This window comes from Centruroides sculpturatus, unplaced genomic scaffold, assembly GCF_000671375.1.
Source record: "Centruroides sculpturatus isolate CEXI.00-Female unplaced genomic scaffold, Cexi_2.0 scaffold821, whole genome shotgun sequence".
Lineage (NCBI taxonomy): Eukaryota > Metazoa > Arthropoda > Arachnida > Scorpiones > Buthidae > Centruroides > Centruroides sculpturatus.
The window spans coordinates 117,873-136,090 of NW_019384950.1; the positions used below are offsets into that span (position 1 = coordinate 117,873).

General features: G+C 31.4%; 1 protein-coding gene and 1 pseudogene across 1 annotated transcript; both read right to left on the reverse strand.

Annotated features, from left to right (window-relative positions):
* Window positions 1-1,772: 1,772 nt before the first annotated feature.
* LOC111632274 lies at window positions 1,773-2,450 on the reverse strand (annotated as a pseudogene).
* A 120-nt stretch (window positions 2,451-2,570) lies between these two features.
* LOC111632273 (RNA helicase Mov10l1-like) lies at window positions 2,571-16,295 on the reverse strand. Its single transcript, XM_023376667.1, has 5 exons — window positions 16,198-16,295; window positions 7,171-7,310; window positions 6,722-7,097; window positions 2,877-3,035; window positions 2,571-2,805 (listed from the first exon to the last, which is right to left on the reverse strand). Exons 2-5 carry the CDS (start codon window positions 7,299-7,301, stop codon window positions 2,665-2,667), a joined length of 807 nt encoding a protein of 268 aa, XP_023232435.1. The 5' UTR covers window positions 7,302-7,310; window positions 16,198-16,295; the 3' UTR covers window positions 2,571-2,664.
* Window positions 16,296-18,218: the final 1,923 nt, after the last annotated feature.

Here is an 18,218-nt window from a genome sequence, read left to right on the forward strand (position 1 = left end):
TATTGAAAAATAACTTTACAAGGCCCACAGTTTAAAAATCAAACCATTGTTTTTTTCCTGTCCTGTAGATACTAATGGGATCTTTTATTCATGCCTGTTATAGGCTGGACAGGCTCATAATGGAGACAGTAATATGGTGAGAGAGACAGCTTAACATATCTGGGATGATTGCCCATGAAAAATTCTTGAGGATGCTTGTTAGATTCAATCTTGGGTCCCCTAGAGTACTAGGCTGATACCTTAACTGTCTTGGCCACCCAGCTGTTCAAATCAAAACAGTCAAGTATAACTTCAGTGTAAAATAATAATGACTCAGGTTGGCAATATTAATAGTAACAGTGATGCACGAGTGCAGGGCAGTTATGCTGTAGCATTTCCAAATGTTGACAAGATTAGAAAAGTGGTATCAAAATGTCATCAATTATTTGGTTTTTGTGGACCAAAAACATCCATATGCTAAAACTTGTAAGATACCATTTGAAGAAAATATTCTGGATTTTTTAATCAGATTTATTTTTTTTTATGCAGTTTTGTTTTGCATTATTTTGTATTTGTGTATTACAGTCTGGCATTGTTAATGCCAGACTGTATACACAAACTGTGGAATTTCTGCAGATGTTCTTTGTCATCCTCTGTACCATAAGACCTTGCTTTTTCTGTCCTGAGAATTCTGATAGCTAATTTAGTGGATTATGATAAAATACTATTATAATATAGCTTTGTTTATGGTAAAGAAGATTAATTTAGTATTTTATTCTAAAAAATTTTGTTTTATTCAATGATTTCAATTATTCATACATATATAGTTGTAATATTATAAAAATCCGAACCATCCAATTAAGTTATACAGTGGTACCTCAAGATACGAAATTAATCCGTTCCAAAACTGAGATTGTATCATGAAAATGTCGTAAGGTGAGTCATTTTTCCCCATACGATTACATGTAAAACCAAATAATTCATTCCAACATGAAAAACACACTCAAATTAAAGCTAAGTAGTACATTAAAAAAATTTAACTATAGTAAGGAAAACACTGGAAAATGCATTTTGTAGTTGTAAATGTATAAATAACCATAATAGAATAATAATTGATTAAAAAAAAATGTAGTTTTATTTGAACTTTACCTTTGAGGATAGATGACAGTGGAGGTGTAAACTGGTGGCAGAAGAGAGGGAGAAGGGAAATGATACTAAAACTTAACGTACATAACATAATGTAACAATAACTTAAAAATAACTTAAAAAAAATGTAGTTTTATTTGAACTTTACCTTTGAGGATAGATGACAGTGGAGGTGTAAACTGGTGGCAGAAGAAAGGGAGAAGGGAAATGATACTAAAACTTAACGTACATAACATAATGTAACAATAACTTAAAAATAACTTAGAAAAGATAAAAAAAAAATTAGTGTNTATTCAATTATATATTGACCATTTTGGTCCAATACCTTTTGCCATCTTTCTGGTAGTAGCATGATTCCATGCTCATAAAATTTCTGATCTTTGCTTGCAAAAAACTGATTCAAGTGATTTTTGACATCCTCATTTGAAGTAAATGTTTTACCATTTAAAAAATTTTGTAAAGATAATCCGAGTAATAATCCGAGGATGCCAGATCTGGTGAATATGGTGGGTGTGATAACACATCCCATCCAAGCTGTAACAACTTCTGATGAGTTAGCAAACTTGTGTGAGGTCTAGCATTATCATGATGAAACACTACACCTTTCCTGTTGATCAGTTTTGGTCTTTTCTGTTTGATAACATCACTCAATTTGTCCAGTTGATGGCAGTAGACATTCGAATCAATTGTGGAATTGTTTCGTAGAAGCTCAAAAAAAAAAAAAAAACAATTCCCTTAAAATCCCACCAAACAGAGAGCATCACTTTTTTTTTATGAATATCAGTTTTTGAAGTGCTTTGAGCTGGCTCATCTTTTCTATTCCATGATCGCTTGCATTCGACATTGTTGTATACAATCCATTTCTCGTCACCAGTTATGATTCGCTTCAAAAATGGATCATTTTCTTGACGTTTGAGAAGCAAATCATAGATGTTAATGCGATTGAGCAAATCTCTTTCTTTAAGAACACGTGGAACCCATATATCAAGCTTTGAAACAAAACCAAGTTGTTTCAAGTGGTCATAAACAGTTGAATTGGACAAATTTAATCTGTTAGCGATTTCTCTTGTTGTTATTCGGCGGTTTGCTTCAATCAATGCCTTTATTTCATTTTCATCAGCTTCAATTGGCCTTCCAGAACATGGTGCATCTTCAATATCGAAATTACCAGTACAAAATTTTGCAAACCACTTTTGGCACTGTCGTTCTGTCAATACATCTTCTCCGTACATGTCACACAATTTTTTTCTTGCTTGAACAGCATTCTTACCTTTTCAGTAATAAAAGAGCGGAATATGCCAAAAATGCTGCTTCCGATCTTCCATATTTGATGGGACACAAAAAATAAACAATTGCACAAAATCAAACAAAATTTTTTACAAATAAGCCTTAAAATGCTAGCTGTCAAAATATATAACGGTAATACGGTCTAGAATGAAAATGGCAGGAAAAATATGACTAATCCCTCTAGTGGTAAAAAAAAACGAACTTACTTTCCGAACAACCTAATATATATAAATGATCAAACATCAAAGATTCTTACCCTCTCATTTCTACTTTCTTTACACTAATTGCTCTCCACTCAAAATTCATTTGGTTACTTTCCACAGCTTCTACGTCGACAAGATCACCTCGTTTTGGAATAAAATCATTCAGACAGACATCTTTGGTAAAAAATATCTACAAAATGAAAAGTATTCACATAAATAAATAAATCTCTTCTCAAATAATATCTCATTTAAAATAATTACCTTATGGTCGATGATTCCACAACCGCTGCGTATCAGCCTAGTAATTTTACCCTCTGATATTTCCAATTTTCTTAGAGGATGAATATTATATTTTTCGTCATCTACTAATTCTATTTTAATCCAATCACCTTGCTTTGCTGAATATTCTTTGGTTATTTTCTGTTAGAAATTTAATATAAGTAAACCTTAACTGTACAATTTCACACAGAAAAATGTTTGTGAAAATGCACATATTTTAGCAAATTTAAAACAATTTTTCCTTAGTCACACAATATTTTAATGTATTTTTAGTTAGACGATTTAGTTCTTAATCTTAATCACTATTACAGATAACATCAAATAATAATGGTAAAACAAATAATTCTATTCTGATATTAATACCTTTATCTATCAATAATATTCAATTCTTTTTGATTTCTTGTAGACTTAATCATCTCTCACTACAAAGACATCTGCTTTATATTTTCACTCTAATACAGTGATTCTCAAAGCACGGTCCATAGACCACTAGTGAGTTGCAAATATGCACTAAGTGGTTTACAGAAAAACCTATTCGATTAGAATTCTATGCTATTTAGCTACAGAAATGAATGCTTTCATGCATCACACATTTCAAATATTAGATTACCAAATAGATAAATTATTCTGACATACATCTAATGTGATATTTACAAACTGAAAAGTGAATAAGAGCATAGATTGTCCCCAGATCCTATATGACTCAGTTTAAATGGTCTGCAGATCAAATAACTTTGAGAACCAATCTCTACCACATTGCTCTTGTTAAACTCTTTCTATTCAAGATAAAAAATGCTCTTTTACTTGTACTTACCAGTGACCAACTTCATAATAAGGCAACTTAGTGATACAGAATGGGGCCTAATATATCTGAGTCAAATCACCAATAAAAATTTCTGAAGACCATAGGATGCCAATTCCCCAAAAAACAAGCTAAAAGTTTACCACCTTAACCAACTGTCAGATGTATTTTCTTGATGCATCAGCCACCATTTGCAAATAGGTTTCTTTATTTAATAGATTTTAACTGAGAAGAAAATAATTTGAACTAATACAATGCAATATGAATAGAAAATACTCTGTTACTGTGATTTCTACTCATTCTAATGCAAATTAGCTCACATTCAACTCAATGACTAATCTAAGAGACCTATAATATTCCATAATTGCAAGTTTATAGCCAATGAAGAATTAAACTGAAGGACATAATAAAATGACAGTTTTAAATATAAAATATATTAGCATTAAAACATGTAGAGAAAGGCAAGTAAAATAAAAGCAATAGCACAGTAATGTATAAGGATAAATGAATGACAAAGTTTTAAGCAAAAAGATTACCACAAATTGAATTAATTACCTTATTTCAGTACAGAAATATTTTCTTTTAAATGCAATAGCAACTAACAAATGTTCAAATCTCTTAATTAATTATGTTTTGAGACTGAATATAGACTACATATTCTATCAGCTCATTGTTAAGTGTAATAATATATTTACTAGTATACTTTTTATACTTAATGAACATAATAATATATTAAGTATATTATTATCATATTTACTTGAATGTAAGATGCCATCTAAACTAAGGTGCATCTTAATTTCTACATGGTCACCCATGGGATTTTTTCTTTTGAAAAAATAGACAATTTGAGATAAATTTAAATCAACAGAACTGATTCTTTTGACATAAATTTGTTCATTGTTTATTATACAGTAAAGTATATTATATATCACCATCTTCTGTGATATCAAAGCCAGAAACGACTTCATTTTCCTTGTTAGGTTCTGAATCTTCATTGGATTTAAAGCTCGCGTTTCACAATCATCCTCAGTGCTCTTTAAAGCATAAAAAATGCAAAACCTCTTGAAAGAATACTGCATAACTTTTTCTGGGATTTTCATCCAAGTACTTATAATGTCACACTAATAGACTAACAATACAAAGCTAAGATTACCTCTTAAATACTTGCTATTAGTAATATTGGTCTAATAAAATCATTATAACAATGCAATGGAATTAATTCTAGTTCTAGTGACAGAGAAATAAGACCCATGGCATTACAAGTCACTAATTATGATATATTATATTAATCTAACCAGGGATGGCATAATGTCAGGGTCAATGAGGATATAGTGCTTCCTCAACAACTGATATGTGCCAAGCAGTAAGGTGCGACACTCAAAATTAAGAGAGAAAATTAAAGTTGAAAATTGTGATAGTGCAATTTTTAACTTTAACACAATCCCTCAAAGCCTTTAGAATACCTTTATGTACAGAGTGGATAGTCTCTTCATAATGAGTATATTGATGTTTAAATTCTCATTGGTATTAACATAATTTTTGTTTTAAAATAAAATTATAATTTCTACTTTATTCTTGGTAGTTTTAAATTTATTATATTTATTTAAAAATTATTTTTGAATATTCATGTACTTATGGGATTCATACATATTTACTATATTTAGAATTTATTTGGGAAGACAATAAAATATAAACAAAATTACTGCTATTCAAAACCAATTTTGTTAATAAAAAAAAAAAACATTTTTAGTAACATTATTCAATCTGTTTACTCTTTGGGATCATAATTTTGTGAATGATAGTTGTCTTATAATCATATGAAACAAACATTTCTGTAGTGTGTATATTGAACAAATGCAGCATTTTTACAATAAGATGATTTACACATGTTACAGGAAAAACAAACTTGATTACATTTAAAAACTCTTCTCTGTCAACTAATCTGAAGAAGAATCACACATACTACATCACATTTGAAAATATTGGAGGACTTTATGTCTTCTCCTTTCACCTTTGAAACTTTTGAAATTGATGAAGAACCCTTGATTGCAATTAGATCTTAATTTTGAAGGATACTTTCACAATACATAAAAAGATCCTTTATCAATATCAATGTTAGAATGAGATATTGAAGACATCATTTCATTCTTTATAAAACAAAGACACAATTATAGACACCTTTAGATTAAACAATGACTTTGTTGCCAGAGTAAGTACACACTGTGCTGTACACGAATATACAGAAAACATTTTATTTTGTTTTTAAATAAATATTGTTAGGCAGTATTTTAATTGTTTGATGTTGACTAGTTACTTGCAACAGGCCAATTTTATTGTTTTTACCCTGTTTATTGTAAATTTGTAATTTTCTAAACATAAATCAAGCTTTTTTTCTCTGACAATATAATTAGTTTATTCTTGATATTTTTTAAGTTAAAATTATAGTAAAAAAAATATATATAAGAAATAAATTAATACCAACGAGAATCAAAACACCAACCTCATGATTATGCAGTTGGTATGCCAAGCCATCAGTCACTCAGATATTCTAAGAACTTTAAGTGATTGTGCAAATTTCAACTTTAACTTTTAATTTTGAGTGTTGCACCTTACTACTTGGCACGTGTCAGTTTTGGGATGCACTATATCCTAACCAAGTTTGATCAAAATCAGTATCACCAACATCATGCTGCCTTGTCATAAGACACACACTGTTTTCAGAGATGCTAGAGAGGTTGTGGCTGACGTTTTTATCACAAAAACATGAACGTCCGACATTCATTTTCGCAATAAAAATGTCAGCCGCAACCTCTCTATTAATACCTGTTTAAATGAGTCTTACATTTTAACATCAAGTAAATACAATATATTTTTTTTTCAATAGTTATGGCTTTTGGATGACCTCATATATCACAAATTTTAATTGATAAATCTTAAAGTTGATTATGTTATATATTTAATGAAATATAAATATTTTTTATATGCTATCCATACAGAACACTACAAATATATGAAAAAAACTTACATTAGCAGATACTTCAAGAATATGGTTAAATATTAATTTATCTTTATTCATATAAGTAATATTAGTAGTGACAGCTTTTTTTTCTTTCAATTCAGTTTCCAAAGACTTTATTTTGGATGTTGAACCAGTTTTCTCGCTGATTCCAGATTCCCAACATTCGGTAGACAGAAACACGGACACTGCAACCCAATTCTGATCTTTGCTGTATCTTACTGAAGTACCAGTGACATAATCGCCTTTTTTCAATTGCATGTCTCCAATTACTACTTTAAAATCAAAATAAACATCCTTGTTTATTAAGCCATACTTCTCAATGTGATTAATTGATGTAATAGTTCCAAAAAATGTGTTTGTTTCCATATTTTCTTCTTCATATCTTACAGAAAAAAATTGTACATTTTATAACAAACAATTACTGTATAAATCATTATAATAAAGATGACACTTACATTTCATTATCTCCATACTTATATTTATCGAGAATATCTTCTTCATTTTCCGTATCAAAAGACTCTTCTTCATAATTTTCATCCGAACTTTTCCAAAGGAAAGATGCTATGTTTGATAATGCAGAGAACATCTTGTTAATCTATTTAAAAAACAAATAAAATTATATTTTTATATTCTTAGTTACATCAAGCAAAACAAAATTTAAAACTTTAATTTTAAATTTAAATTAATATAAAAATTTAAAATTAAAAGAATTAACAGATCTATCTTAGAAATTTTATGTCACTTAAATGTATACAATCAAATCTTTATTTAGCACCACTGTTTGTTTGCTTCTGAAATTTGAACTAAATTGTGTGTGATGCCAGACTGAAGTACCTTAAACAAGGAGAATTACAAATGGTAACAAAGTCCACATACAAGTTTGAGTTTGAACCTTGTGATTTGAAGATAACAATTTTGTTTGTGATATAGTATTGTTCATTTAGTAATTCACACATTAAAGTATCAATATATAATAAGTCAAACTCATTATGTATTTGAATTCACACTAGGAGTGATGTTCTTTAGTATAAATACCAATATCCAAATCAAAAAATCCCAGTTTTACATATTTATCTTAAATATATCTAGAAATATTTGAAATACATTTTTGAAAAACTCAAAAATCAAGCTAGTGAAAACACAAAGTGTTTTTACTTTTTCAAAAACTGGTTGTATGAAATTGAAAACACACACAAATATACCTAAAACTAGTGAAAGAAATAAAAAAAATATTTACTGATAAGAACAATTTTAGAACAAGATTTCTAACAATCATCATCAGGTGTATCATAACAAATACCAAACAGAACAATGTTAAGCAATCAAACACATTTTAATATAAAGATTTGAAACAGNATCATCAGGTGTATCATAACAAATACCAAACAGAACAATGTTAAGCAATCAAACACATTTTAATATAAAGATTTGAAACAGTTTGAAGTATGCACATGCACATTGGTACAGCATTAGCAATTTAAACAGAAATTTAAAAATTACAACTTTAAACTTTAAATAACTGTAAGCAAGCAGTACAAAAATAAGTACATAAAATGGAAGTCTTAGGTAAGTTCATATTACATACTAATACAGTACTAACCAAATCCTCCTGAGTTTTTGAACCAATCATTAAGGTATCATTAAGTGAAGTACCTGATGAGGATTTTGTGCTGCCATCAAACACTACTCTCAACTTGGTTGTTAAACTTGATTCCTTTATTATGTAATGGTGAGGAATATAATAATGTTGATTTTCTAAATCTGTACAATTAGATAAGATTAACTTCATGTGTCCTAAAGACATTCCTGCATAAATTTTTGGTACTGATTGTAGATATTTGGCATTGTGGCAAGTCTCCTTTCTAAACTGTAAAGTCTACAAAGGGCAGTAACATGAGAATTGCCTAAAGCCTTTCTATTGAATTTAAAAGGTAAAGCAACATAGTATCATCTGTGATCATCTCTCCAAACATTTTTCCCAAACTGAATTTCACACCATCTTTCCTCAGTACTTAATAATTGAGATGAGGAATATTTTCAAGTTCCCAGACCTCACTAACCCATCCGTATTTAGACACAAATGATTCACCACAACTCTGTTGGGCTCATGGGATTCAAAGGTCACTTTGCCTGATATAATCCATCCCAATTTTGAACTCAATGCAAATGGACCTGAACCACGTTTGATTATATTTCCATTGATTAAAGAACAAAACACTGTATTTACTCATGTATAAGACGATCTCACTTATAGGAAAAGGTGTGACTTTAAAGATCAATATAAAGAAAATTAGATTTATTAATACAATTCTAATTTTATTTCATTTAATCACAAATAAAATAATATCAAATGCACATATTAAGACAAACAATCATGTTTTCTTGATATTACCTTTAGTCTACTCATACTCCCTCCTGAAGTTTAATTACAACTCTCCTCTTTTTTACTCTCGCTCCACAAAGTATCGTCTTTTGATCTGTTGAGTGAATTTGAAATGCAGTATTTCCTGAATGACTTTGCTATCAGCTCTTGAAGAATGCTTTTCCATGCACCTGATACCCATGTAGCAAAACCAAAAGATCATAATGCACATGACAGGAAAAAGTTTATTTTTAATCATTCGGAATGTGCAAATATTCATTAAAAATACAGTGGTACCTCGGTATATGTCTGCTTTAGAATATGTCCAATTCGGAATATGTCCTGTTTGGACAAAAAAATTTTGCTTGGTATACGACTTTTGTTCGGTATATGACTTACTTCAATTATACATGCCATCTATGAACAAGTAGCACTATCGATGTACTAGGTCAGACTAGATGTTCGCGGTGCAACAGTTTATAACTTTGTTAAATTTCTTCTGATTTTAATTTGTAAGTAAAGTTTTATTATTTTTATTAATCATGAATTGCAAAAAGGAAACAGAAAAATAAAAAATGACTAAAATTACAATGGAACTGAAAAAAGATTGTTGAGAAATATGAAGGTGACATGCATGTTCGAAATTTAACTGTTGCATACCATATTCTGATAACGACGATATTGACAATTGTGAAAAATAAAGACATTATTAAATTTGCTAACATTGCAAAAAGGGTTAAATCAATTTCTAAACATAGATCAAAGACATTAGATCATGTTGAGAAATTGCTTTTGCTTTGGATAACTGAAAAACAGTGTGCTGGTGACAGCGTATCGGAAGCAATTATTTGTGAGAAAGCTAAAAAGATACATGCTGATCTCATGAAAAATCAAGCAGGAACTAGCCAGGAAAGCAAAATGTTTAAAGCCAGCCATTTTTTTACATGAGAACGGATTAATCATTTTTACATTACTTCTTATGGGAAAGGTTGATTTGGTATACGTCCTATTCGGTATAAGTCCAAACGCCAGGAACAGATTAAGGTCGTATACCAAGGTTCCACTGTACCAATTTAACAAATATGAAAAAACTATATTTATAATCATTGGTAAGTGACCAGCTATTTTTGGACCATCTCTTTGAAAACAACATTCACCTTGACTTTGATAGCAACCTGCTATAATGGCAACATGAACCATACATGGCTCACAAAAATTATTGCAAAAATGCAAAGAATCCTTCACTTGCACATATAGGACAACCTAGGTTTTTGAAGCAGTGAAAAATGAATAATAACCTGGTATTATATGAGAGTAAATACGGTACATTCATGCCAAACAGGATGTCTATATTACTTGACATATAAAAGAAGGGATCGGCCAAAATAAGATTATTAAAATCATTGCAAATATCTGAATAGTAACAAGACATACAGAATTTTTTCTGTAACGCTTTCTGTCACAAAGGCAGAAGTAGAAGCTCGCAGTTCACTTTTAAAATGTGAAGTGAATATCAATTCAGCCTCTCCATTACTTACAGTGGTGAATGAACCTAGCCATAACACTAAAATTGTACTGCCCCTTCCATTTAATCCTAATTTCATCACATATTCTTTAGAAATAAATGATCTTTGACTTCCAGAGTCTAATAAACATCAATCATCTACCAATTGAAAACCTTAATATGAGCAGTACATAACAGAACTTGGTTGTTTATGTTTTATGTGGTTTACTTAGTGTTTATACGCCCTTCGTGATGCACTTAAGACCTCCGCGAGACAGGAACACAGACACTTACTCTGAATGCTTTATTCGGGATCCTACTTGTTGGACCAGACGATCTCCATTCTTGTACATTAGTCAGGGCCATCTGTCTTGCAAATCCCTCTCTCTCTGGTGTTGCCAGATCTTCCCATAACATGTTTCCTTTTTTTTAAATGACTAAATATATACACATTTACAAATTGAGTCAAGTTTGTAACTCCTTTTCTTTTGAGATTGCTACTTCTTCCTTTTCCTCAGTTTGTTCCTTTTCATTTTCTTGTTTCTCTTCACCTTTCTCTTGAGGTGCTTTTCTGGGGCTGTGATTCTGTATCAGATGCACTCGTTTCTTTGGTACTGTTGTCTGTGTGAGTCTTCTATTAAGTACAATCTGGGTTCATTTAGAGGTTTTACAACAGTTGCCGGAGACCATTCTTTTCCTGTATGCACTAAAACTCACATTGATGGTCTCAACAGATTGAGGGGAACACTACCTCTATCATCAGGGCCGTCTATCTTGTATGTCCCTCTCTCTCTGGTGTTGCCAGATCTTCCCGTAACAGTTTACATTTTTTTTTGACCTCTTTCACAATGTGAGGCACAAATTGAAATGGTTAACTTACAAATTGTCCCTTTTTTTCATCTCAGGAATAGTTATACTTGAATTTATGGATGGTAAGCTGGTTCGTGGGTTTGACTCGTTATCTACATTAGAGATGGAATTTCTTTCTCTTCCATAACACAAGACTGAGTTGTCTTCTTTTGCAGTTTAAATAAGAAACATTGACAGTGCAATTTCTCAAACTGTGATTTTTCAAATATATGTATTCTTCAACCAATATCCGGCGTGAAAATTCCAAACTAATATTGGCAAACGCTTTCGATGATTGTGATTGTGATTTTTCAACAAACAATTAAAACACAGACCTTTCTTTTTTGCTAACTTGATTCTGTCATGTACCTTAAGCTTCTGAAATTTTGCAAATTTGTACACAGAATGATCTCCCTTACAGAATGCACATTGTCCCTTCATTTGAGAAGTGAGAGATGTACCATTAGGCATGAATTTTTTATTAGTCTAAATTTTGGTTGGCTGTAAAGTTCTAACATGACTCTTCAAAAATTCTAATAAGTCATTTAATGGAGGAATATCATCACCCTTAATTAAGTGAATGCTCCCACCAGCCTCTGGTTGTTGCATCCAATTTAAATTGAATAATGAACATAAATAATATGCTCAAGAACTCATCTACATTAGAATTTAGAGCTTCTAAGCATCAGATACACACTGTAGCTGAGTCAATATTTAAAATCTGTACCACATTTTCATAATTTAATGTTGGCAAACTCAATCAGCCAATTGCGGAGAGAGAGTTTACGTTAAACTATGTTTAACAGCCGAACAGCATCTAGATGTTAGCTGGCTAAATCGCGATTTAAAATGCATTATAAACTACAACAATACCCAGCAGAAAATAATTAAATATGTAATCAACACCTTATCCTTCGCTGAGAGATTATTTTTATTAAAACAAACATTTTCGATCCATTCATTGGATCATCTTCAGGTTAAAATTGGACGTTTTCAATCCAATGAATGGATCCAATGAATGGATCAAAAACGTTTGTTTTAATAAAAATAATCTCTCAGTGAAGGATAAGGTGTTGATTACATATTTAATTAAAATGCATTGCAAAGACAACAATCATTTATTTCTGAATTCCGTCCAAATAAACCGCGGCAAAATATCGGCTATTACTTTCTTTGCTGTTACTGCCCTCTCTCAGGAGTCATTTGTTTATGATGTCAGAAAAATGGCAATGAATAAAGTGCTCAAATCATGCTAGAATCTTTCCAAAGAAGAAAAAAGTGTTGTTGTGGAAATTATAAAAAATTATCTTGCAGTTGAAGAGAAAGGTTACAATCGTATTCTTGGAATGAAAAAAACCACATGGTAGATGATAAAAAACAAATTTTTTTTGTCTTTTAAAAAAAAAAAAAAAAAATATATATATATATTTCTTGATAGACTATACATACAGGATGAGTCCATATCATTTGGTCCTTTCACACACTATTGAGGTAATAACGATTCTACGGCAGAGTTGACCTTTTATTGTAGGCTACTTGTCTGACTCTAAATGCAAAAAAAAAAAAAAGTTAAAAATTGTGCTACTGCTAGAGGACTATTTTTAACTTTTTTTCATTTACAGGCAGACGAGTATCCTACAAAAAAAGGTTAACTCCAACTCCACCATAGAATTGTTATTACCTTAATAGTGTGTGAAAGGACCAAATGATATGGACTCATCCTGTATGTATAGTCTATCAAGAAATTATTTTTTCGTAAATGTGAATTCGTCCTGACAATTTTTTAAAGAATTTTTGTTGTCGTTTCCTTGTCAGTCTGCTCACAGCAAGACCTTATTCTTATTTCTTAAACAAGACCTTATTCTTATTTGTTAAACAAGACCTCATTCTTATTATAAACATCTCTATCACTATACAAAAAACTTTTAAATTTATTTAATGGTAGTTTGCTAGATACTTGCATATAGTAGAGACATGAACTCCAATAAGATCACTGGCTACCCTCTGGAAGCTTCCGGTGGCATAAAATCGTAATGCTGTCAACAACTGTTGTTTGGTAGTTAATGGCAATCCTCTTCTATCCAGATGCTTAATTTTGTCGCCAATACGATTTAAAATACAAACAAATTCAGATTTAGAAAATCTATACCAAATTTGAAATTCATCATTGGAATAGATTTCTAAAGGATATTCCAATCTCGTATTACCCTCTCTCTTCATAATTGTCAAGATGAATGATTTTCTTGATTCATCCTGTTTACAATATTTATTAAATGAACAATGTCCATTATAACAAACTTTGCAACCAACAAATGAATATGGCGACTTCTACTCAAGTAAAATGGTGTGTAAACATGTTATTGAGGAGGTCTAGAAAATAGGTCAAATAAGTTGTTTCTAATTGCTATCTAAACTGTGACAAGAGAGAAATGCCGACTCTGCAATGAAATTCTTCTGAATCACAGTCTAGATCAGTGTTTCCCAACCTTTTTTGTGCTATGCCCCACCTAAGCCTTTCTAAAATTCTTATGCCCTCCTAACACATACAGTGGCTATATGGTTAACTTAAACTCTGGATGAGTTCATTTTAGAATTGCCCCCCGTTGGAAAACTGGTCTAGATCAGGGGTCGGCAACCTGCGGCTCGCGAGCCACATGCGGCTCTTTGGATGTGAAGCTGCGGCTCTTTAGTTCCATACGCAAATATTATTTTCGATTAACGAGGATTAGGCACTGATTCTATCTCAGCCACTTGTACTCGCTTTTCACCGCTCCCCTCCCCCGTGACAAGCGTCGTCACTGTCGTCAGTCCGTCGGAAGCTCTCGAATGATGCCGTCGTCGGATGTTTCTATTATCTAATTTGTTGTGAAAAACACTACTTATATATGAATAAATAGATTAGTTTTTTTTTAATCAAAAAACTTTATTTATGTGAGTACTATTTATTGTTGGCAAGAAAAAAATTTTGTGGCTCTTTAAAAACTTTGAAATTTTATAAATTGTAATTTTGGCTCTTCTGACTCAAAAGGTTGCCGACCCCTGGTCTAGATGATCTATAAAGTGTCGTTGACTTCTAAACATTGTCTCTGCAATTGGCTGAATATCTTCTTAATTAATGAGGCTACCAATTTTCTTTTCTGAGAATACCATTGGGAAAGTAGTTCCAATGCAATTTCAAAATTTCAATCACAAATGGATAGGGACTGTATGATTTTTAAAGCTTCTCCTCTAAGTGAACAGTTTAGATATTGTAGTTTCTGTGCATCTGACTATTTTCCATTGTTTGTAATAGCTGCTTGGAACAGGCCAGTGAATGGCAGCCATTCTTCAAAACTGCTTCTAAGTGAGGAAATGTCAATTTAGGTCATTCTAAATCTGATATTTAAGTAGCTTTATTAATGCTGGAGAGACAATTACTATTCTTCAGTTTTAGATTTGTTCTATCACTAATATCAACTCATCAATCAAATCTTGTGCTATTTGACTTTCCTCAATATATTGTTCTAATTTGTTCTCCTTACAAATATGAAACAGACTATCAAAAACTTCAAGTCATTAGCAATTGCACCCAATTCGACCTGTACAGATCAAGTTGCATGCTATCTGAATCTTCAAAATTCCCCAGGATTTTGTCCCTTAGTCTAGTAAGACTAAGGGACAAAATCTTGGCAACTCTTTTTTTATACAGAATGCTTTTAGATCCATTTTTAATAAACACTAAAATATCATATCTGAACACCTTTAACTAAAACACTAGTCTAACATCCAACTCTTAAAGTAGACATTCACTTTCATTCCAACCGAAAATGCGTCTCAAATCCGATCCAATCTACTGCACTTATAACACTATCCCCATCCGCCTCGACAGACCAGAAAATAATGAAAAAAAAAAAAAAATGTTTTAAATGTTCTTGTTTACAAGTTCTGAATAAAGTACACAACTTCTTTGTAACAATTGTAACAACAAAAACAAGAATTTTATCTTCACTGTGGGCAACACTCTGGCACCCAACAATCAACAAGCATGACACTGATTCTCCACCAGACACACACAGATTAGTACTGATCCAACCATATAAAAGGGAATGTACTAGTTCCTTTGTTCTAGGTGGGAACATCTCACCCCACACTCTTAAGGGATTAGATTACAAAAGACACACCTGAGTCATATGACAATTTCCATTTAGTTTTATACATCGAACTTAACAGTCACATTTAGAGGTATGGTTCTTTTGACTTTTTTGCTCCTATGTACGGTACATAAATGTTCTATAGCTCTGTTAAGGTCCCAATGGTATCATTACATTTGTACCAGACTATACCCTATTATTTATATAGCTCTAAAATTTTTAAAAGTTATATTGTTCTTAAAACTGCATTCACTGTTTGACAATCTGACAAATGAAGTGTCTTCGTTTAAGACAAATTAATCTTCGAGTATGGCCATTTCAAAACGCGATATGAAAAAAAGTCCAGAATTCACTAAAGTTTGTAAAACAAAAAAACGAGTTTGTAATGTTAATAGCATATATTGATAGGGTAGGAGTTACTTTTATATATAACATGTGCATATAAATCACGTACATATACACAGGTATACACAAATTATGAGTCTGAAGTTAGTCCATTTCAAATTTTAACACGTGAGAATTTAATTAAAGTATTCGCGCTCTATAAACTTTAACGCCTATACGAGTATAATTAAAGTAATTTCTTTAAATTAAACACACACTATATATAAAATCTCCTATTATTTAATATAAATACCTTAATTTAAAGCAGAAAACGAATCCAAAACGTAACAAAACTTCCTGTGACGTACTAACCATGTGCTCTAGAGTCTAGACGACACTAAACATGTATCAAGAAATAGTTTCAAATATTGTTTTCTTTATTTAGATTAAATTTTGAAGCGACCAAAATGTAAAACGAAGCTGTTTATTTAATTCTTATTTATTTTAAAATTTCAATGCAGATAATATCATAAATATTTCACGTTTAACTTGAGAAATTTTTTTTTCGGCGGAAAGAGAGAGTATACTTTTGATGTGATTTGGTTTTAAACAAAACATTACGGGCGCACTCATTAGAGGCTTGTCGAAACAGTCGAACCAATAACATTATTCGTTTCAAATGAAACGGGCTTTGTTATTGGTTTTTTAACGTGGCCGACGATGCAAACCGTCAAATTTTTTATTATTTTGATTAATTAAAATTTATATCAATACTTTTGTTATTATTTATTTTGAAGAAAGAAGATAAATTAAAATGTAAGTTTGATTTTACAAAAATGTCGTCAAATTTTATGTTTAGCTTATGACGTCATTAACATGTGGAAGTTCAGCTGGGAAGTAGAAGCCGGGGTTCTCAGACATCTTTATTTTTATTTTTCAATGCCTTTGTTTCATAATTGTAGTTTATTTCTACACAGACTTATCCGTAAATTTTAATCTATATCCTTTCCCACAAAGAAATTGTCAACCTTTAAATAATTTAAACTAAAATTTGCAAATATTTATAATGTAAAACTATAATTTTAAAACCAAAATCTAAAAAATTTATTATTCTTCCTACCCTATGGTATTAAGAGGACCTTTTTCAGGTCTACAATAGGGTGACCAGGTGGCAAGGGATGGGGCAGACCACTCTGAAACATTCCTGGGGTTATTTTTTATCACCTGAATTTGATCCTGGGCCCCTTGATGATGTCCATCTAGCTAATTGTTCATATGCTGTGAATCAAATCTGGGTCTTTTGGGTGAAAATCAAATACCCTAACCCAGTTTTAACTGATATGCTGTAATGACACTTAAGAATTTATTTCTATGGTACACCAATATCTTATAATAAATTCTTTTACTGTTTATTGACATTAAATAATAATAAACTGACAAATAATTTAAAAAATTCTTTATTATTATTGTAATGACACTTCAAGAGTGCCACAAAACATAGTTCTGAGCAGCACTATGACACTTCTTACCTATATTACTAAAAGTGCAATAACCCTAATAAATAAGTAGGTGTGCCACAAGAAAAAATTCCCAAGTTGGGATACCATTATTAAAAACAGATTGAAAAACACTGTCCTAATCATTAGACTATATAAAAACATTTCGTTATTGACTAAAACTTCATTTAATTTTACTTTTCTTGAGATGGGAAAAAGTAAAAGTTGAAGTGGTAAATTATTCATCTCTTAAGTGTCCTTTAATTATCTAATGATAGAAATCTGACAACCCTAAATATAATCAAACGTAACCATTTATCTTTTCTGATTTGTATAACATTGATCTTCCATATTCTTCTAAAAGTTGTAAGTTCTCGGTAGATTCTTGTGTGGTGGTACACCAGTATATTTTGTTGTTTTTATTTTATATGTGTATATATAAGAATATTCTATTCCCTTTTCTCTTTGTTCTGTTTCTATACTTTCTGGAACTTTCATCTGAATGTGGGTGGTCAGTGACCCAATTTCGGGACAAAGGAGTGAAGATAGCCCAGAGGGCAAGTGGGGGACGATAAGGACACTTTTGGCTTTGGACCGAAGGAGGAAAGACCGTCGGAGAGAGCGGTCCCGAGATCGGTGTTGCTTCGGCCGGAAGGGTTACGAAGAACACTAAAGATAGAAATAGCTTTGGAAGAGAAAAAGAACATTGGTAAAGCCGAGACTAAAGGAAGAACTTTGGGTCTTCGCATGTGCTCCGTCCCCATAGAAGAAAAGAATCCCAAGACGAAATCATCTAGTGGCCACCACCGCAGTCAACCATTCGGGTACCCGTTCCTTA